Source organism: Carcharodon carcharias, chromosome 4 (genome assembly GCF_017639515.1).
Source record: "Carcharodon carcharias isolate sCarCar2 chromosome 4, sCarCar2.pri, whole genome shotgun sequence".
NCBI lineage: Eukaryota > Metazoa > Chordata > Chondrichthyes > Lamniformes > Lamnidae > Carcharodon > Carcharodon carcharias.
The window spans coordinates 130,654,881-130,677,608 of record NC_054470.1 but is presented as its reverse complement, the minus strand read 5'-3'; the positions used below and the strand labels follow the sequence as shown (position 1 = coordinate 130,677,608).

The window sequence follows — 22,728 nt, the reverse complement described above, 5'->3', positions numbered from 1 at the left end:
GCGGGTATCGCTCCCCCTGATATAAGAAGAATGATAGCCAGCAAGAAAGAGCAACTCCGTCAAACATCAGATGAGAGGCACCCTCTCCATTGTCATACACCTACACCCAGCCACCTAAAGTCAAGGAAGAGCTTCATGAACAGGGTTGTTCCGTTACAATCAATCCCATCTGAAGCCCGCATTGCCTTGTGGAAAGACCGGCTCACCAGTCTCGAACAACCCCCAGCGATGGAAATTCTACCGGATGAAAGCCTTCCCCCAGGAGCTAATTGCAACTGGGCAACCTGGAAGTGCCTTAACAGATTAGGACTGGTGTAGGTCATTCAAAGGTGTCACTAAGCAAATGGGGATATAGAACCAGCCTGACAACTTGTGAACGTGGAACTGAGCCACAGACTATGCAAAATCTCCTGCAATGCTTATTGCTAGAGGAACCCTGCACTGTTGCAGATCTTGCCGAATTCAACAACAAGGCGCAAAAATGTGTCCATTTCTGGCTGGGCCGTGTATAGACTGTCCGTGGACACGATAAGAAGAAGCTGTTTCATGAGATCTGCATCTCGTCCTTCCCTGTGATTTTTGATGAAGTTGTTGTATTTGCACACTAATTGCCCATTAAAAATGCCATAAAGTTAATTCCTATAATTAATAGCGTACCTTATTATTAGTACCCTCTTAATGACAATTATTAATGACTGATTTTCAACCTTTCTTGCTCTGAAAGTGAACAATTAAAAGTATGGGGTCTTATTGCTTCAGGTTATAATTATTTGGAGATTTTAAAAATGAAATTTACTTTTTTTAAATTTTCCTTTGTCTCTTTTTTTCATTCTGTTAATCCTATCTTTCTTTCCTTCTCTTTATTTCTCTATCTGATTTGACATTGAATTCACCCACTCAAATTCATCCTCCTCCTCGGTCCTTGCCCTGTTTATTTCTAATCTTATAATTTCATTGGTTATGGAGATCCACGGGTTTATCCTTTGTTCACCAAGGTCCCAGATGCACCAACTTAAACCAACTTATATTTCACCTCTTTTCTATTTTTACTTAGTTCTGTTGGAGGGTCATTCGGAAACGAAACGTTAACTGTGTTCCTCTCCACAGATGCTGCCAGACCTGCTGAGTTTTTCCAGGTATTTTTGTTTTTGTCCCAGATGCACTGTTGCCCTCACTGCAAAGTTACAAGCTTGCACTTCCAGCAACTTCTGTGAGTAAAAAATTTTAGGGGAGGTGGCATAGTGGTGTTGTCACTGGACCAGTAATCCAGAGACCCAGGGGTAATGCTCTGGGGGACCTGGGTTTGAATCCCACTATGGCAGATGGTGGAATTTGAATTAAATAAATATCTGGAATTAGTCTAAAGATGACCATGAAACCATTGTTGATTGTCATGAAAACCCATCAGTTTCCTTGAATCTGCTGGTAGTTTAAAGGTTAAAACGCCACATTTGATTTGCTGAAGCAACTGTTAATTTTATTAAAGAATGGGGGAATAGGAGAAATTAAAGGCAGTAATCTTGTCAAGTATGAAATGATGTATAAACATGACAAAGCTTAAACAGTTAAAGTTCAACCTGTCCCTTTCATACATGGGTGACGTAGCTCTTAATTTTGAATCACAATTACGGTAATTTATTGTCGGGGGTGGGGGGGAAAGGATGTGGAACAGAATGTTTGGCATACATCCCAAAACCTAATATAATTGTATTCAGGGCTAAAATTTGGCATGTTTGACATAGTGAGTGGCTGTATTTTTTTTTAGAAAAATTAAACTGTTTCCTTGTGCAGCACTTTTAATTTGCATATTTACATTTTTTTGTGTGTATACTTTTTATATCTTGGTAGGTTGAATTTCCAGTAAAGATATAATATATCTCATGACCTAAATGTGGGTTGTTCCATGAGTCAGCTGTCTACTCTGCCTCACTTTTGCTCATCTCAGGGATTCCCATCGAATATCATAGTTACTGCTTTACTTCTGTGATACTCATACAACAGTTGGATTATCTAATGTGATCATATCAGGAAATTCCAAACCAGGATGTCAGGTATCTAAGATTGGGAGGGATTTTTCCACCTGGACAAATTCTTTACTGGAAGAATGGAGGAAGTTCCGAGCTTGGGGGATAAGTGAAGGGGGTTTTGTAGATTACATCGGGGGAGGTTTTGCTAAGGTGACATGTAAAAAGAGGTAGTGTGAGGAGGTGGGTAGGCTTTAGACGTGCAAGAATTTTGAAGATGTAGCTAGGATGCAAGAAAACTTGAAGCTAATAAGAGTGCAAATGCTATTTGATTTATAAGACAGTGCCCTGGGCCAACTGCCTCATACTCTCATTCTTGCTTTCGTTTGCCTCCTCAGACCCACTGCTTCATGTGGTTTGTGAGAAAATGGTGGGTTGTCCTATCAGTCGATGACTGGATATGTAATGTGAGATTTGCGCTACTATGTTATGTTTCTATTAGCCTGGCTTAAGCCGCATTACTGTGTCGGAACTAGGCAGATTTCTACTGACAACATCAGATCTTGCCATTAAGATTGTTAAATCCAAGAGTTTGTTATAAGCCATGTTTAAATTGTGAATCTATACCATACTGTGTCCACTTCCAGTTGTGTGGAGCTCAGCAATTCAATCTTGAGTGCTTGAGTCCCACAAATTTTCTCCTAGGCGTTTTTCTGTACATTAGAACGCATGGTTGGTCCAGCAAATACATTAATCTTATGTCCTGCTAACTTAAAAATAAAAAGCATCATATTCAGTTTTTCATTTCTATGCTTAGCAGTAAATTAAGAGAAAATTGTGAGGGAAAAGCAACTGAAGCCCCCCACCCCCCCGCCCCACCATCACCACCAAAAGCCTAAATTGAGAGAAATCTGTAAATGTCAGTTTTTATTTTGAATATTACTAAAGCTCAGGAAAGTAAGCAAGGGACTAAGACAGACAATTAAGGTAAATGGCAGCCCTGAATTACTTATACGGTTCCTGGATAACGCTCTTCTAGACTTCAGTGGCAGTTCCACTTGTCAGAACCTTTGTATGTTTGCAGAAGTTGCATTATATATACTTATTGAAAATCAGACAATCAATCTTGTGAGGTCTTTCTGGAAAAATGTTATTTACATAGAGATATTACATTACTACAATGTTTAGTGCAATTTTACTAACAAAGGAGCAAAATACCAGACATTTAGATTGAGCCTAAACTGAGCTGAGTTGCATGTCTGAATTGCTCCCAAAGTACATTGTGTCATTTGTTGCCTGGCTCTTGGTGATGCCATAGCAGCACAGGGAGCTTGCTGTCAAATATCCAAATGCTCTGCAGAATTGAAAGAGCTATCACTGATGAATGTCCTGTATTATGACATCTATTTGACGCTAACAATATAGCCAAAATTAACTGCTGCTATTTTGTGATCTATATGAGATGTTTACAATAATTTCTCATTTTAATTTAGGATGAGAAGGATTAACAGAAAAAACCGCAAGTATGGTATACTGAACACAAATCTAGAAAACATGGAAATGAGGCCTTTAGATCAAGACGATGATGATGAGGATGATACATTATTTGATGTACATCATTCAAGAAGGTGAGCGATTAATCAAATATATGCTCTATTTAATGAAAAAAAAAACAATCTATGAAGTTAGTAAATTAGTTGGCTCTCTTAGTTTAGTGTCCAAAATCATATTGTAACCATATGCAAGACTCCGATTAATGGAAAAAGAAAAACTGATCACTTATCATTGTTTTTGATAAAAGCGTTATCCAAGAACCGTATAAGTAATTCAGGGCTGCCATTTACCTTAATTGTCTGTCTTAGTCCCTTGCTTACTTTCTTGAGCTTTAGTGATATTCAAAATAAAAACTGACATTTACAGATTTCTCTCAATTTAGGCTTTTGGTGGTGATGGCGGGGCGGGGTGGGTGGGGGCTTCAGTTGCCGTTCCCTCACAATTTTCTCTTAATTTACTGCTAAGCATAGAAATGAAAAACTGAATATGATGCTTTTTATTTTTAAGTTAGCAGGATATAAGATTAACGTATTTTCCCACATAAGAGGTTAGTGTGCAAAATTAAAGCACGTGGGATTGGGCTTAATATATTGACTTGGATTGAGAATTGGTTAGCAGGCTGGAAACAGAGTAGGAAGAAATGGGTATTTTTTGGAATGCCAGGCCGTGACTAGTGGGGCACCACAAGGATTGGCGCTTGGGCCCCAGCTATTCACATATATCAATGATTTGGATGAGAGAACCAAATTCAATATTTCCAAGCTTGCTGATGACACAAAACATGGTGCGAATGTGAATGGTGAGGAGGTTAAGAGCCTTCAAGGTGATTTAGACAAGTTGAGTGAATGGGAAAATACATGGCAGATGCAGTACAATGTGGATAAGTGTGAAGTTATCCACCTTGGTAGGAAAAACAATAGCTGAGTATTTATTTAAATGGTGATAGATTGCGAAATGTTGATGTACAAAGGGACCCGGGTGTCCTTTAACACCAATCACTGAAAGCAAGCATGCAGATGCAGCAAGCAGTTAAGAAGGCAAATAGTATCTTGGCCTTCATTGCCAGAGGACTTGAGTACAGGAGCAAGGATGTCTTATTGTAGCTGTACAGGGCCTTGGTGAGACCACACCTGGAGTATTGTGTACAGTTTTGGTCTCCTTACCTAAGAAAGGATATACTTCCTATAGAGGGAGTGCAGCGACTGTTCACCGGACTGATTCCTGGGATGACAGGATTATCATATGAGGAGAAATTGGGCTGACTAGTCCTGTAATCACTGGATTTTAGAAGAATAAGAGGGCGCCTCATTGAAACATATAAAATTCTGACAGGGCTGGACAGACTAGATGCAGGGATGATGTTTCCTCTGGCTGGGAGATCTAGAACTAGGGGTCATAGTCTCAGGATGCAGGATAGACCATTTAGAACTGAGATGAGAATGAACTTCTTCATTCAGAGCATGGTGAATCTGGAATTCTCTACCACAAAGGCTGTGGAAGCCAAGTCACTGAATATGTTTCAGGAGGAAATAGATTGCTGGACTCTAAAGGCATCGAGAGTAATGGGGAGAGAGCGGGAGTATGGTGTTGTTAGAGGATCAACCATGATCATATTTAATGGCGGAGCAGGCTCAAAGGGCTGAATGATCTACTCCTGCTCCTATTTTCTGTTTCTATGTTTTGCTTAATCAAACAGATGTACATAAAATTGTACTTCAAATTGTATAAATTAAAAAATGCTTCAGCACATACATGAAAGACATGGAGCAATCAAGTGCCAATACTTCAATAGATCTGTTCAGTTGAAAACTCCATTCTGGCACTCTAGCATTATGAAATTGTTTGTGAAGTGCACCAGTGAAATTGTGCAGTAATTTACTAATAGTGTGAAACACTAAGTAGTCAAGTGGAATAGCTCACTTAACTTGATTGAATAACTAAGTGAGTGCTCCAGTTGACTGACCAGAAATTGAAATTCCCAAGCTATTTCCTATGAACACTTACTCCATCCTTTTCCAGGAAATGGAAGAGAATTTCAAAGAAGTTCCTTTTTATGTCTTGATATTTAAAAAAAAAAGCTTATGGGAAATCCACTTCTAGAACTCTGTCTGAAACCCCAGATGAATGTAGAATTTCAAGAAAGGTAATTCTGACATGGAGCAACAGTCTGGAGCTGAACTAAATTGTTCACAACCTTGGTGCAGTGTTTGACCCCGAGATGGGCCACATATCCATTCCATTACTAAAACTGCCCATTCCCACCTCCAAAGCGTTGCCTCTGTTTATCTGCTGCTAAAACCCTCTTCCATGTATTTGTTACCTGTAGACTTAACTATCCCAACATACTCCTACCCTCAAACTTAAGGCCATCCAAAATTCTGCTGCCCATGTCCTAACTCACATCAAGTCCCATTCGCTTTGTGCTTACAGACCTGCATTCACTCCCAGTTAAACACCCCTATTTGTAAAATTTTCCACCTCATTTTGAAATCTCTCCATGCCTTTCCCCTTCTTACCTCCTTCTGCCCTTCAACCCAGATATTGTGCTTCTCCAATTCTGGCCTCTTGCATATCCCCGATTTTAATTGCTCCACCATTGGCAGCTGTTCTTTCAGCTATCAAGGCCTTAAGCTCTGATCTTCCCTCACTAAACCTCTCCACCTCCACATCTTGTTTTCCTCTTTTAAAGACGTTCCTTAAAACCTATCTCCTTGACCAGGCTTTTTGTTATCTTCATTTGTATCTTTTTACATGGCTCAGTGTTGAATTTTGTTTGATGATGCTCCTGTGAAACGTTGGGATGCCATATACATGTACACAAGCTGCTCTTAGTCTGTTGGCATCAACTCTCTGGCACAGTTGGAAAGTGAGGAATGCATTTGTTTCATTCTCCCAAAACGTAGAATCATAGAATGTAATAGGATTTAAATGAGCTATTTGACCTATTACATTGGTGACAGTATTTTTCTCCACATGTGCTTCATCATCTATCCTGTTCTCCTCCTACTTGTCCCCTAATAGCATTCTTTAATAGTTCAGGATTAGCAGGTGGTACCATTTGAATTAAGTTTTGATAATGCGCTGCAAATTGTAGAACACAATGTGACACGTTGTATACTTTCACTTAAAGTCCTCTTCCTGTTTCATGATTCAGCGGGATTAATAATTTTCCCTCTATCATGCTGGGCGTAAAACCTGTTTTTTTAAACCAACCTTGAATCAAAATATAAAAGCAAGGTTATTTGTTCAATCAGGGTTGTCTGTTTATGGTAATTCATAACCACTATTACATGCTGCTTATCAGAAAATTGGGTAGAATTCAGATTTTCTACCAATTCATCGTTGAAAGTACTTTCACGTTTTTGTCTATGAGCAACACAATAGGTGATCAACAATTTTTCCCGTGAAACTTAATGTATTTGAATATATAAGTTGGATATCCAGCAATAAACTGAGAATAATGCATTTATTACATCAGGGTATGGGCTGTGTCCCAAACTGAGTAAAATACTCCAAATGAGATCTGATTGGTAGTCTGTGTAACTGAATTTATACTCTTGATTTTAGCTGAGAACTAGCTTTTACTGACTTGGGTACCTAAATCCCCCTATTCATCCACACCCTAGTGCTTTGCCATCTGCTTTTCTTTATATCCAAAGTAGATTACCTTACATTACATGACTGCATCTGGTGTTATTCCACGCACTCAATCTATCTGCCCTTTTCACTTTTGTTTTCTTCACTGTACTTTTCTGGCATCTGTAGCCTTGGATATATTCCCTTCTGCTTTCAAACCAGGTCACTTATTTATGAGAACAATGCTGAGGCCATGGAATATTGAAACTGAGTGTGAATAATAACCCTGTATCTGAACCAGGCAGGCCACAGATCTCCACAACATAGGTAATTGAGCATTCTACCTGCCTCACTAGAGGGGCTTGAAGAGATAGACCTACTGTAGACTGATATTCCTTCCACTCCGATTCAGGTAAGTCAGCACACCGTTATCTTAATATGGGTGGGTTTGACTTGACAAATGTTTGAATGCTGGCTACTAATTTGTATCAGTAAACTCTTGTGGTTTTAGCTGGTTAAAGCTGCTGCAGTTCTATTGCACACACTTAAATCTTGCCGCTTGCTAACTTACACCTGAGCTCTCTGGACCTAGCTAAGTGGGGTTTCTCTCTATAGGATGAAAATGTATATTTCATATTGGGCAAAAAAAATTTCTGTAGCTTGGTTCCCAGTAGTTTGGTTTGTAGATTTTAAAATACGATGAATTTCCAATCAATTGTGATCCTTCACTTTCATAATCTACAACTACATCCCACATACCTCATCTGACTTTATACAGTTTCAACACATCATGAAGATTATGTCGATTGTCTTTAAAGTAGTCTAAACAAATCCATAGGAACATAGAAAATAGGAGCAGGAGTAGGCCATTCGGCCCTTGGAGCCTGCTCCGCCATTCATTTATGATTATGGTTGATCATCCAACTCAATAGCCTGTTCCTGTTTTCTCCCCATATCCTTTGATCACTTTCGCCCCAAGAGCTATATCTAACTCCTTCTTGAAAACAAACAATGTTTTGGCCTCAACTACTTTCTGTGGTAGCAAATTCCATAGGCTCATCACTCTCTGGGTAGAGAAATTTCTCATCTCAGTCCTAAATCGTCTACCCCGTATCCTTAGAATCTGACCCCTGGTTCTGGACTCCCCCGCCACCGGGAACATCCTTCCTGCATCTACCCTGTCTAGTCCTGTTAGAATTTTATAGGTTTCTATGAGATCCCCCCACCCTCATTCTTCTGAACTCTAGTGAATATAATCCTAACCAACTCAATCTCTTCTCATATGTCAGTCCCGCCATCCCAGGAATCAGTCTGGTAAACCTTCACTGCACTTCCTCTATAGCAAGAACATCTGTCCTCAGATAAGAAGACAAAAACTGCACACATTACTCCAGGTGTGGCATTACAAAGGCCCTGTACAATTGCAGCAATATATCCCTGCTCCTGTACTCGAATCCTCTCACTACTAAAGCCAACATACCATTTGCCTTCATTACCGCCTGCTGCACTTGCAAGCTTACCTTCAGCGACTGGTGTACGAGGATACCCAGGTTTTGCACATTCCCCTCTCTCAATTTATAGCCTTCCTGTTTTTGCTACCAAATTGTATAACCTCACATTTATCCACTTTATACTGCATCTGCCATGCATTTTCGCACTCACTCAACTTGTCCAAATCACACTGAAGCATCTCTGCATCTTCCTCACAGCTCACCCTCCCACCCAGCTTTGTGTCATCTGCAAATTTGGAGATATTATATTTAGTTCCCTCATCTAAATCATTAATATATATTGTGAATAGCTGGGGTCCCCAGCACCGATCCCTGTGGTACCCCACTAGTCACTGCCTGCCATCGGAAAAAGACCCGTTTATTCCTTCTCTGTTTCTTGTCTGCCGACCAATTTTCTATCCCTCTCAATACACTACTCCCAATCCCATGCGCTTTAATTTTACATGCTAATCTCTTATGTGGGACTTTGTCGAAAGTCTTCTGAAAGTCCAAATAAACCACACCCACTGGGTCTCCCTCATCAACTCTACCAGTTACATCCTCAAAAATTTCCAGTAGATTTGTCAAGCGTGATTTCCCTTTTGTAAATCCATGCTGACTTTATCTGATTCTGCCACTATTTTCCAAGTGTTCAGCTATTAAATCTTTTATAATGGACTCTAGAATTTCCCCCACTACTGACACCAGGCTGACTGATCTATAATTCCCAATTTTCTCTCTACCTACCTTTTTAAATAGTGGGGTTACATTAGCTACCCTCCAATCTATAGGAATGTTACAGAGTCTAAAGAATCTCAGAAGATGACTGCCAATGTATCCACTCTTTCTAGGGCCACTTCCTTAAGGACTCCGCGGTGTAGATTATCAGGCCCTGGGGATTTATCGGCCTTCAATCCCATCAATTTCCCTAACACCATTTCCCTACTAATACTGATTTCTTTTCAGTTCCTCCCTTTCACTAAACCCTGTGTGCCCCAACGTATGGTATGTTATTAGTGTCCTCCTTTTGTGAAGACAGAACCAAAGTATATATTTAGTTGGTCAGCCATTTCTTGGTTCCCCATTATAAATTCCCCTGTTTCTGACTGTAAGGGACCTACATTTGTCTTCACCAATCTTTTTCTCTTCACATACCTATAGAAACTTTTACAATCAGTTTTTAGTTCCTTGGAAGCTTACTCTCGTACTCTATTTTCCCCTTCTTTATCAATCCCTTGGTCCTCATTTGCTGAATTCTAAACTGCTCCCAATCCTCAGGTCTGTTGTTTTTTCTGGTCAATTTGTATGTCTCTTCCTTGGATCTAATACTATCTCTAATTTCCCTTGTAAGCCATGATTTGGCCACCTTTCCTGTTTTACTTGTGCGCTAGACAGGAATAAACAATTGTTGCAGTTCACCCATGCACTCTTTGAATGTTTGCCATTGCCTATCCACCATCATCCCTTTAAGTAACGTTTCCCAATCCATCATAGCCAACTCATGCCTCATACCATCTTAGTTTCCTTTATTAAGATTCAGGACCCTAGCCTCAGAATCAACCACATCACTCTCCATCTTGATGAAGGATCCTATCATATTATGGTCACTCCTCCCCAAGGGGTCTCGCACAACTAGATTGCCAATTAGTCCTTTCTCATTACACAATACCCAATCTAGGATAGCCTGTTCTCTAGTTGGCCCCTCCACGTATTGGTCCAGAAAACCATCCGGAATACACTCCAGGAATTCTTCCTCTACGGTATTGTTACTAATTTGATTTTCCCAATCTATATGCAGATTAAAGCCACCCAGAATTACAGATGTTCCTTTATTGCATGTATCTCTAATTTCCTGTTTAATGCCATTCCCAACATCACCACTACAGTTTGGGAGTCTATATACAACCCCCAATAACATTTTTTGTCCCTTAGTATTTCTCAGCTCTACCCATACAGATTCCACATCGTCGAAGCTAATATCTTTCCTCTCTATTGCATTAATTTCCTCTTTAACCAGCAGTGCAACTCCACCACCTTTTCCTTTTTGTCTGCCCTTCCTAAATACTGAATACCCCCGGATGTTCAGTTCCCACCCCTGGTCACCCTGCAGCCATGTCTCGGTAATCCCGACTATATCATACATGTTTATGTCTATTTGCACAGTTAATTCATCAATTTATTGCGATTGTTCCTCGCGTTAAGGCACAAAGCCTTAAGGCTTGTCTTTTTAACATAACTTGTCCCGTTCCCACTAATTTTCACTGAGGCCCTGTTTGATTCTTGCCCTTGATTTCTCTGCCTATCACTTTTCTTATTCCTTTTTCTGTCTTTTGTTCTTGTCCTTGATTCCCCTTCCTCTGACTCCTTGCATAGGTTCCCATCCCCCTGCCATTTTAGTTTATACCTCTCCAACCACTCTAGCAAATATTCCCCCTGGAACATCAGTCCCAGTCCTGCCCAGGGGTAACACGTCCAGTTTGTACTGGTCCCACCTCCCCCAGAACCGTCCCAATGTCCCAGGAATCTGAAAAGCCTCCCCCTCACACCGTCTCTTCAGTCACGTATTTATCCGATATATCTTGCTATTTCTACTCTGACTAGCACATGGCACTGGTTGGAAACCTGAGATCACTACCTTTTGAGGTCCTACTTTTCATCTTGCTTCCTAACTCCCTATATTCTATTTTTAGGACCTCATCCCTTTTTTTACCTGCGTCGTTTGTACCAATGTGTACCACGAACACTGGCTGTTCACCCTCCCCCTTCAGAATGTCCTGTAGCCGCTCTGAGACATGCTTGACCCTCGCACCAGGAAGGCAACATACCATCCTGGAGCCTCGTTTCCGGCCACAGAAATGCCTATCTATTCACCTTACAATTGAATCCCTTATAACTATTGCATTCCCACTCTTTTTACTCCTCCCCTGTGCAGCAGAGCCAACTGTGGTGCAACAAATTTGGCTGTTGCTGCTTTCCCCTGAGAAGCCATTCTGCTCAACAGTATCCAAAGTGATATATCTGTTTTGCAGGGGAATAGCCATGGGAGATTCCTGCACTGCCTGCCTAGTCCTCTTGCTCTGCCTGGTGGTCACCCATTCCCTTCCTGCCTGTGGAGTCAGCCTGCGGTGTGACCACCTCTCTATACGTGCTATCCACGATACTCTCCACCTCGCAGATGCTCCACAGTGTCCCCAGCCGCCGCTTCAGTTCTGAAACCCGGGCTTCCAGGAGCTGCAGCTGGAGACACTTCCCGCACACATACTGGCCCCGGGACCTGGAAATGTTCCCAGCTTCCCACATAGAGCAGGAAGAGCACACCACGGCTTTGAGCTCTCCTGCCATGACTTAGCCCTTTAAATTAAATTAAACCTTTTGGAAAATACTTAACATCAAATAATTTCAATTACTCTAGGGCCTTTCTTCCCTGCTCCTCATTGTTACAGAATATAGCCCTTACAAATGATGAACCACAAAATAAGACCTTAAAAACTATAAGTGATAAAATTAGTAAATACGTACCCAACCGTACTCACGGTACACAAAGGATCACCTTGTTCCCTCCTCATGGACTCCTTCAGTCACCAAACTCCAACTTAAGCACTCTACTGCAGCCCAAAGTGGCACACCAGTGCAGACAAGGTCAGAACTGTATGATGGCCTGTTTTTATAATCTCTGAACCTAGCCTCTGAAAACCTGTTTAAGCTAGTTATCTAATTAACTAGTTGTAGCTGCAGGAAGAGCCTGTATAAATCCTGTTTTAAAGCCGGAGTAAAACCCACCTTCTTCCACCCCAAACAGCAACTTAAAGTTAATTGCTAAATTAAAGAAAAACTAGACTTTAGATAGAAATTAACCCTTAAATTCCCTCAGTCACCAAACTCCAACTTAAGCACTCTACTGCAGCCCAAAGCAGCACTCCAGTGCATAATTGGAATGTTCACAGGGATAGTCCTTGTACCTCTGCTAAACAACTTTTTCTACAGAGCTAGTTTTTAAATTCTACCTCGGATTTCCTGGCATGTTTAATATTACAATAGGAAGACAATATTTAGTTTTCAGTTTCTATTGGTCTTTTATGTTGTAGGTTTCGTAACTGTTCTTCTTGACCTGTTACAAGTAATTTTGGATTTCAGTTTAATCCTATTTTAAAGCATTGCTTTCAGCTAGGCAAAGCCCAAATGCATAAACTGGGGGCAGGATCTTCCAGTCGGCGAGCGGGGGCATGCCCGCTTGCCGACGTGTAAAATGACATGTGATGACGTTAGATGGAACTCCTGGCATCACCCCGCATTATTTCAATTTTCTGGTCGGTGGGGACGCAACTGAGTCAGCTGCGCAGCCGCCTACCTGTCAACGGCCTATTGAAGCCATTTAAAAACGAATTAAGATCGTTAATGGACCTGCCCGTCCAAGCTTAAGTTGACGGGCAGGCTGGGAGCCCTGGCGGGCTTCGGATAAAGTATGAAACCTCATCCACAGGTGGGCTGAGGTTTCATGAGGGTATTTAAATCTTTATGAAAGGTTTCAATAAAACTTGTTGACATGTCCCAACTCATGTGACAGTGTCACATGAGGGGACGTGGCAAGGAAAAGTTTTTAAATGTGTTTTGTAGAAGTTTTAAATCAGAGCTGATCTCCCTGAGGCAGCACTTAGCCTCAGGGAGATCAGTGCACTCTTTTGTGCACATGCGTGAAAGAGTGCTCTCCTGGCTGAGGGAATCCCCCTGCCCGCACAGGGAGCACATAGCGCTCCCTGGCAGATGTCACACTGAGCGGGCCTTAATTGGCCCGCCCATGTAAAATGGCGGTGCGCCCCTGATCAGGGGCCCCGATCGGAGGTGCGCCTGCTCCCGCATTTCTTCCCTCTCCCCCCCCCCCCCCCTCCCCCAATGAGGGGAAAATTCTTCCCTTAATGTAGAATCAACCAAATTGATATGTAATGTGTCAAAACGATGAAGAGGTTACCAAATGTATGTGTTCTTTCAGTATTCCCAGCTTCTGGATGGGTAAACTCAGGGCTCAAGGGATTTCTAGTTGAATTAAATAATTTTCAAACATTAGGTTTTTTTTTCTCTTGCCCAGGGTGAGAAATCAAAGAGTTAAACCCAAATCTTCTAATGTATGCAAGGACTCTCAAAATTTATCCTGTTAAATAATAGCAATATTTTCAGGCATACTGCACTCATGAATTCTTTTTGAAAACTCCTTAAAGTTTTCAGACCACACCAACCCCCAACCCCCACCCACTGCTCCTTCCTTCAAATTACTCAATGGATAAAAGCACTGTTTGGTGTAAAACTGTGTTGAACAGGCCTGGAAAGTCAGTAGTTAGATCATTAATCTGCTGATTTTAGCTAATCTCAGCCATGTTGTGGTAGGGGTGATACAGTTGGTTTTGGATCACTGATCAAGGGAGTTTTTAAAAAAATCAATTTTAAAAATGGCACCTCCAGACAGTATATGATTGTCTCATTCTGCCATGAATTGTTAATCTCAACTGTGTGCTCAAGCATCGTGAGTTGAGTTTGAAACCAGGATCTTCTGACTAACTGGTCTTAGCTGTAGACCTTTGTATTAGACCTGGAATGCACTGCCTGAGAGTGTGGTTAGAGGTGGATTCAAAGGAGGTATTCAAGAGGGGATTGGATTATTATCCAAAAAGGAAGAATATACAGGGCTACAGGTAGAAGATGGGGAAGTGGTACTAGGTGAATTGCTCCTTCAGAGAGCCAGCACCCACACGATGGGCCAAATGGCCACCTTCTCTGCTGTAACCATTCTATGATTCTACGATCATGATTGGAAGGAGCAACAAGATCTGGTTAGAGTTAAGCACCGGCAAGATTGGAGCCATGATCAGGAGTGGGGAGGTAAGACCCATTGGGATACCTGTTGATATTCTAGTAACTGAAGTAAAGAGAGGAACTCCCTGGTGATTGGGGAGTTTTAAATGAACAGTCTCCACAGGCTGTAAGACTAACTTGAAAGCAACAATATATTTTAATGATAGATTTTAAAATTATTTCTTCAATCTATCTGCACAAGTTGGTACTTGTATTTAAAGTAATTTATGCCCCTACCCCACAATTTCCATGTTTCCTCCCCTATTTAGCAATCAATCTGCTGAATATACTTAACGTGAGTACCAAAACATCTTTAGAATTTTTTTTTTCTCACGATTAAGACTATTCTACAGCTTGTACAATCCATTCACATATGTAAGTAAACTACTCCTTGTATTTTACTCTACAAACTCTACTACAGCCCCTGAAGCATACTACAATCCTTGTTTTACCTTCTTAGTAGTTTCCATGAAATGTTATTTCTTTCCACTTCAAATGCGTGTGGTCCCTCTTGCAACCAATATACATTTAACCTATAAATGCAGCACAACTTCTGCAAGCAATGACTGTGTTTTTTAAACCGTACCAATCTCTTCAAACCTGATACTGATCTATAAGCTACACAGTAAGTCAAACTAAATCTAGTTCATTTAGTGCTCTGACCAAAATACTTCCCAAGATATCTCTTGAAAACTATTTAAAATAAAACAGGTTTGCAATATAATTTAGGTACCTATTTTAAGTGTAAATAAAGACAAAGTACTGATCAGACCATAGAATTTTTTGAGCCTGCCTGTTCTACCTGCTGCTAGCAAATATGTTGCTAGGCAACCAGTTTTCAAGTATCAGGATTGATGGTAGAATATTGCTTATATGACCACAATGTGTAATGTTACCAGCACCTTTTCAGATAATGCCATATGTCATATTTTCTGTGTTGTATCTATCCTGATGTTGTAAGGTTCCTGGCACCTGAGGTCACAGTCAGTGTGGCATAGAAGGATGTCATTCAGCCCATTGAATCCATGCCAACTCTCTTGCTGAATCAAGTCAGTCCTATTTCCTGCTTTATCCTCATAGCCCTACAAGTATATTTCCCTCAAGTGCCTATCCAATTTCCTGTTCAAATCATTGATTAGTTTAGATACACTAGAGTGCTACTTTGGGCTACATTAGAGTGCTTAAGTTAGAGTTTGGTGAAAGAGGGAGTTCAGTGAAGAGGGAAGGAAGCAATCATTTTCTGCCTTAGAAAGAAGAGCAGTGGCCTTGGTAAGTAGAACCTGGTGAGTATTTCCTATGTCATTAATATTCTCTAAATTAGAGGAAGTAAAAGTAAAGGGAGTAACTTAAAGGTAAGTCATGACAGGGCAGCTCGGCCAAGTTGAATGCTCCCCCTGCGTAATGTGGGAAGCCAGGGACACTTCCAGTGTCCAGGATGACCACATGTGCAGGAAGTGTCTTTAGCTGCAGCTATTCAAAATCCGCGTTTTGGAGCTGGAGCTGTGGCTGGGTTCACTGTGGAGCATCTGCAAGGATGAGATCTTCGTGGATAGCACATATAGTGAGGTGGTCACACAGCAGGTAAAGGTGCACAGACAGAAAAGGAATGGGTGTCCGCTAGACAGAGTGGGAGGGCAATAGTATTAGAGCACAAGTATAAATAGTATTAGAGGACTCTATCTATGGCCGCAGGTGTGACACCAGGATGGTATGCTGCCTCCCTGGTGCCACGGTCAAAGATTGCATTGGGTGACTGCAGGACATTCTGAAGGGGGAGGGTGAACAGCTAGAGGTTTTGGTCCATATTGGTATCAATAACATGGGTAAAAAGAGGGATGAGGTCCTGAAAGCAGAATGTAAGGAACTAGAAAATAAATTAAAAAGCAGGACCTCAAAGATAGTAATCTCAGGTTTACTCCCAGTGCCAAGTGCTAGCGAGATCAGGAATAGAATACACCAGATCAATGCGTGGCTGAAAAAATGGTCTAGGAGGGAGAGATTTAGATTCTTGAGGCATTGAAATCGATTCTAGGGAAGATGAGACCTATACAAGCTGGATGGGTTGCACCCCAATATCTTCGCCGGGCTATTCACTAGCACTGTGGGGGAGGGTTTAAACTAGATTGGCAGGGGGATGGTAACCTGAGTGGGGAGACAAAAGAGAGTGAAACAAAGACGGGAATGAGAGACAGAAAAGTAGAAAGCAAAAGTGGAAGGCAGAGGAAATGAGGGCTGGTAGCAAATAGGGCCGTAGTACAAAAAAAATATGTAAAAATGTTAAAAAGACAAGCCTAAAGGCACTGTATCCGAATGCACGGAGCATTCACAGTAAGGCAGGTGAATTAACAGTGCAAATAGATGTAAACAGGTATGATATGATTGCGATTACAGAGACATGGCTGCAGAGTGACCAGGTCTGGGAACTGAATGTCCAAGGCTACTTGATATTTAGGAAGGACAGGCGAAAAGGAGGTTGGGTGGTGTTATTAGTTGAGGATGAAATCAGTGCAATAGTGATAGAGGATACTGACTCAGAAGATCTAGATGTAAAATCAGTCTGAATGGAACTAAGCCGCAACGGTCTGGGTGGAGCTAAGAAGCAACAAAGGTGGAAAACGTCAGGGGGAGTTGTCTACAGGCCTCCAAACAGTAGTGCTAAGGTAGGGGATGGCATTAAACAGAAAATTAGAGAAGCATGTAACAAAGGTGCTACAGTAATCATGGGTGAATTTAATCTACGTATAGACTGGGCAAATTAATAGCAATGGGTGAATTCCTGGAGATCGTTTTTTTTTTAGATCAGAACCGTAAGGAACAGGCTATCCTAGAATTGGTATTGTGTAATGAGAAGGGATTAGTTAATAATCTTGTTGTGCGGGTCCTTTAGGCAACAGTGACTAACATGATAGACTTCTTCATTAGGATAGAAAGTGAAGTAGTCTGATCCAAAACTAGGGTCCTAAATCTAAACAAAGCAAAATACAAAGATATGAGGCCTGAGTTAGCTAAGGTAGATCGGGAAACTTCATTTAAAGGCATGGCATGATGGTGGACAGGCAATAGCTAATATTTAAGCAACAATTGTGTTCATTGCAACAGTTATACATTCCTTTCTGGCACAAAAACACAACAGGGAAAGTGACCCAGCAATGGCTAACAAAAGAAATCAAGGATAGCGTGGATCCAAAGAGGAGTCATATAAAGTTACTAGAAAAAGTAGCAAGCCTGAGGGTTGGGAGCAATTCAGAATTCAGCAAAGGAGGACCAAGACGTTGATTAAAGAGGGGAAAACTAAAGTATGAGTGTTAACTTGCAAGGAACATAAAAGCAGAGTGTAAAAGCTTCTATAAACATGTAAAAAGAAAAAGATAAGTGAAAACAAATGTAGGTCCCTTACAGTCTGAAACAGGAGAATTTATAATAGAGAACAAGGAAATGGCAGAGCAATTAAACAACTACTTTAGTTCTGTCTTCACAGAAGAAAATGCAAATAATTTCCCAGAAACACTAGGGAACAAAGGGTCTAGGGAGAAGGAGGAAATTAGTATTGCTAGAAAAATAGTGCTGGAGAAATTAATGGGACTGAAAGCCGATAAATCCCCAGAGCCTGATAATCTACATCCCAGGGTATTAAAGGAGGTGGCTATGGAAATAGTGGATGCGTTGGTTGTCATCTTCCAAAATTCTGTAGGTTTTGGAACAGTCCCCGGAAGATTGGAGGGTGGCAAATATAACCCCACTATTTAAAAAAGGAGGGAGGGAGGAAACTGAATTGCAGACTGTTTAGTAGGGAAAATGTTAGTCTATTATAAAGGATGTGATAATAGGACACTTAGAAAATATCAACAGGATTAGACAAAGTCAACATGGTTTTTTAAGGGGAAATCATGTTTAACAAACCTACTGGAGTTTTTGAGGGCGTAACCAGCAAAATAGACAAGGGAGAACCATTGGATGTGGTGCATTTGGATTGTCAGAAAGCTTTTGATGAAGTCCCACATACGAGGTTAGTGTGCAAACTTAAAGCACATGGGAATGGGGGTAATATATTGGCATGAATTGAGAATTGGTTAGCCGAAAGGAAATAGTAGGAATAAATGGGTCTTTTTCAGAGTGGCAGGCCGTGACTAGTGGGGTAGCACAGGGATCAGTGCTTGGGTCCCAGCTATTCACCATATATATCAATGATTTGGAAGAGGGAACCAAATGTAAGATTTCCAAGTTTGCTGACGACACAAAACATGGTGGGAATGTGAGTGATGAGGAGGATGTTAAGAGGCTTTGAGGCAATTTCGATAAGTTGAGTGAGAGGGCAAATACATGGCAGATGCAGTAAAATGTGGATAAATGTGAAGCTAAGCATGCAGGTGCAGCAAGCAGTTAAGAAGGCAAATGGTATGTTGGCCTTCATTGCGAGAGGACTTGAGTACAGAAGCAAGGATATCTTACTGCAACTGTACAGGGTCCTGGTGAGACCACACCTCGAGCATTGTGTGTAGTTTTGGTCATCTTACCTAAGAGAGGACATACTTGCCACAGAGAGAGTGCAGCGATGGTTCACCAGACTGACTCCTAGGATGGCAGGATTGTTGTATGAGGAGAGATTGGGTCAACTAGGCCTGTATACACTGGAATTGAGAAGCATGAGAGGGGATCTCATTGAAACATATAAAATTCTGACAGGGCTAGGCAGACTAGATGCAGGGATGATGTTCCTTCTGGCTGGGGGTCTAGAACAAGAGGTCACAATCTCAGGATATGGGGTAGATCATTTAAGACTGAGACGAGGAGAAACTTCGTCGCTCAGAGGGTGGTGAACCTGTGGAATTCTCTACCACAGAAGGCTGTAGAGGCCAAGTCACTGAATATATTTAAGGAGGAAATAGATTTTTAGACTCTAAAGACATCAAGGGGTATGGGGAGATAGTAATATTATGGCATTGAGATAGAGCATCAGCCATGATCATGTTGAATGGCAGAGCAGGCTCGAAGGACCGAATGACCTACTCATGTTCCTATTTTCTATGTTTCCATTATTCCACTTTCACCACAGTCATAGACAGTGAGTTCCAAGTCATTACAGTTTTCGTCTCCTTATTCAAGGAAGGATGTAAAAGTGTTGGAGGTGGTTCATAAGAGGTTTATTAGATTGACACCTGGAATGAGTGTTTTGTCTTATGAGGAAGGGTTAGACAGACTGGGCTTGCTTCCACTGAAATTTAGAAGAGTGGGGGGGTGACTTGTGATTCTGTGATTCTGACTTGATTGAAACATATAAGATCCTGAACAGTGTGAACACGGTGGACGTGGAAAGGATGTTTCATCTTGTGGGTGTGTCCAGAACTAGAGGTCACTTTTAAAATTCGGAGTTGCTCTTTTAGGAAGAGATGAGGAGAATTTTTTTTGAGGGTCGTGCAACTTTAGAACTGTCTGCCTCAAGGTGGTGGAGGCGGAGTCATTGACTATTTTTAAGGCGGAAGCAGATAGATTCTTGTTAGGCAAGGGAATTAAAGGTTTCGGGGTAGATGGGAATATGGAATTCAAAACACAAACAGGTCAGCCATGATCTTAATGAATAGTGGAGCAGGCTCAAGGGGCGGAATGACCTACTTCTGCTCCTATTTTGTATGTTTGTATTACCTCTGCGTAAAAAAAAAATAATAAATAAAATGCTGTATTTTAGAATGAGCTATGGCTCAGGTTGGTAGTGCACTCACCCCTGAGTCAGAAGGTTATGGGTTGAAGTCCCATCCCAGGACCTGAGTACCCAAATTTAAGCTGATACCCCAGTGTGGTACTGATTTGAACATTGCATTGTACAGTTCCTGTAGAGACTGACAACCTTTAAAAAGTGATGAATTTTCCAAAAAACCAAAGATTAAGAGTTCACGTTTTAAGACTTTTACTACAACAAACTAGAATCAAAGAAACTCAAACATTACTTACATCAAACTAAAGGAAAAGTATTTTTGCATTAACTAACTAAAGCAATCAAGATATGTTTTGCCACCCCTTTCGCTGTACACTGCAGTTCTGGCAGATGTGTAGCATTACAAGAACAAGTCCAGTGTTACTCTTGAGTCTCCTGCAGGCTCAGTTCTCTCTGTTGTGCTAGTTTGCAACTTGCAATGGCTTTCAAAAGTTGTTCCATTTAGCCTGAGTATTCCATATCCAGATTCCACCAGCAAGACCCACCTCTGACTCGTGGTTCCTTAAGTCTCAAGTTCCGTCCGTTCTATTCCTTTCTGTTCGAACAAAAAACAAATTCCTACAGGCATCCTGCTTCTCCGTGGCAGTATCTGCCTTGTCTCTCTCTGCCTGTGTCTCTCAAACAGCTGTTATTTTCTGAGAGTTACCGGATTACTATCGGCAGTAGACAGATTAATTGATAACTATCACATTGCTGTCTGTGGGAGCTTGCTGTGTGCAAATTGGCTGCTGTGATTCTTACATTACAACAGTGATTACACTTAAAGTATTTAATTGGCTTTAAAGTGCTTATTTTAAAGTTTTAGTCCAATAGTCATGAAAGATGGTGTATAAATTTGTGAGGGTGTTTTTTATAAATAATATTGCTTTGCTGTGTCAGCCAAGTTATAATAGTACTAGATTGCTTTGCGTTACATGCCCGTTGTAATATAAATACCTGTGCATGTTGAATGGTGGTGATTGTTTGAAGATGCTGGAGCACCTAGTGTGTAAGGTTAGTATTTTTTTTGTTGGTGTGCAAGCACCACCGACGAGGCCAACATTTACTCCCATCCCTGTTTGTCCTTGAGAAGGTGATGGTGGACTGCCTTTTTGAACCTCTGCAACCATAGGAATTTCAGGATTTTGACCCAGTGATTATGAAAGAATGGATATGTATACCCAGGCCATGATGGTTTGTAACTTGGAGGGCAGCTTGGGAGATGACTGTGTGCTGTTATCCTTCCCTCCATCATCAGGTCACAGATGGGGATGTTTACTGATGACTGCATGATTTTTCGGCACCATTTGCGACTCCTTAGATACTGAAGCAGTCTGTGTCCATATGCTGTAAGACCTGGACATTCAGGCTTGGACTGATAAAGGGAAAGGAACACTCATGCCACACAAATGTCAGGCAATGACCATCTCTAACAAGAGAGATGGCAGTGTGTACCATCTACAAGATGAACTGCAGCAACTCTCAAAGGCTCCTTCCAAATCTGCGACCTCTACCACATAGCAGGACAAGGACAGCAGATGCATGGAATCAATACCACCTGCAAGTTCCCCTCCAAGCCACACACCATCCTGACTTGGAACTATATCGCTGATTCTTCACTGTCGCTGGGTCAAAGTCCTAGAACTCCCTGACAGCATTTTGGGAGCACCTAAACTGCATTTGGTTAAATGCTGCTTTGATTGCAAGGGCAGTCATTCTCACCTCCCCTCTGGAATTCAGCTCTTTTATCCACGTTTGGACAAAGGCTGTCATGATGCCTTGAACAGAGTAGTCCTGGCAAAACCCAAACTGAGGATCAGTGATCTGGTTATTGATAAGTAAATGACACTTGATTACATTGCTGATGACCCCTTCCATCACTTTGATGATTTAGAGTAGATTGATCAGATTTGTCCTGCTTTTTGTGGACAGGGCATACCTAGTTTTCTGCTTTCAGGTAGATGCCAGTGCTATACTGGAATATCTTGGTTAGGTTCATGCCTAGCTCTGGAGCACCGTCTTTAGCACTACCGCGAGGATGTATCCAGTGCCCTCAGTCATGCTGTGATTTCACATGGAGTGAATTTAATTGGCTTAAATCTGACATCAGTGAAGCTGAGATGGATCATGCTTTCAGTACCTCTGGCGAAAGATGGGTGCAAGCCCCTAACCCTGTCTCTTGCATTCACATGATGGCCTTTGCCACCATTGAAGATACAGATATTCATGCAGTCTCCTTTTCCCGTTAGTTGTTTAATTGTCTTCAAGTTTTGATATGACACATTGGTAATGGGATTGTTTAACTGTCAATTCTGCTGTTTAGCATGCACCTAGTCTTCTGTTTTAACTTCAAGTTGGAACCTAATTTTTAGCTATGTCTGATGTTGCCACTGGCATGTTATCCTACTCTCCTCATTATTGGTCCACTGGCTTGAATGTAATGTAAGGATGTGACGAGTGGAGCCCCACGTGTCTGTGCTGGGGCCTCAACTTTTTATAATTTATATCAATGACTTACATGAGGGGAGAGAAGGCATGGAAGCTAAATTTGCAGGTGACAAGATGGGGTAGGAAAGTATGATATGAAGAGGACATAAGGAGGTTGCAAACG

General features: G+C 41.4%; 1 protein-coding gene across 5 annotated transcripts in view; it reads left to right on the top strand.

The window, feature by feature from the left end:
- LOC121277345 (membrane protein FAM174A-like) overlaps nt 1-22,728 on the top strand; it is a 55,570-nt gene that overhangs the window by 5,682 nt on the left and 27,160 nt on the right. For all 5 annotated transcript variants that reach the window (XR_005942860.1, XR_005942859.1, XM_041186704.1 and 2 more), the window contains exon 2: nt 3,458-3,592. Coding sequence is in view for 3 of the 5 variants with exons in the window: in XM_041186704.1 (XP_041042638.1) it covers nt 3,458-3,592 (135 nt within the window). In the remaining 2 variants the exon portion in view is untranslated. The remainder of the gene's footprint in view (nt 1-3,457; nt 3,593-22,728) is intronic.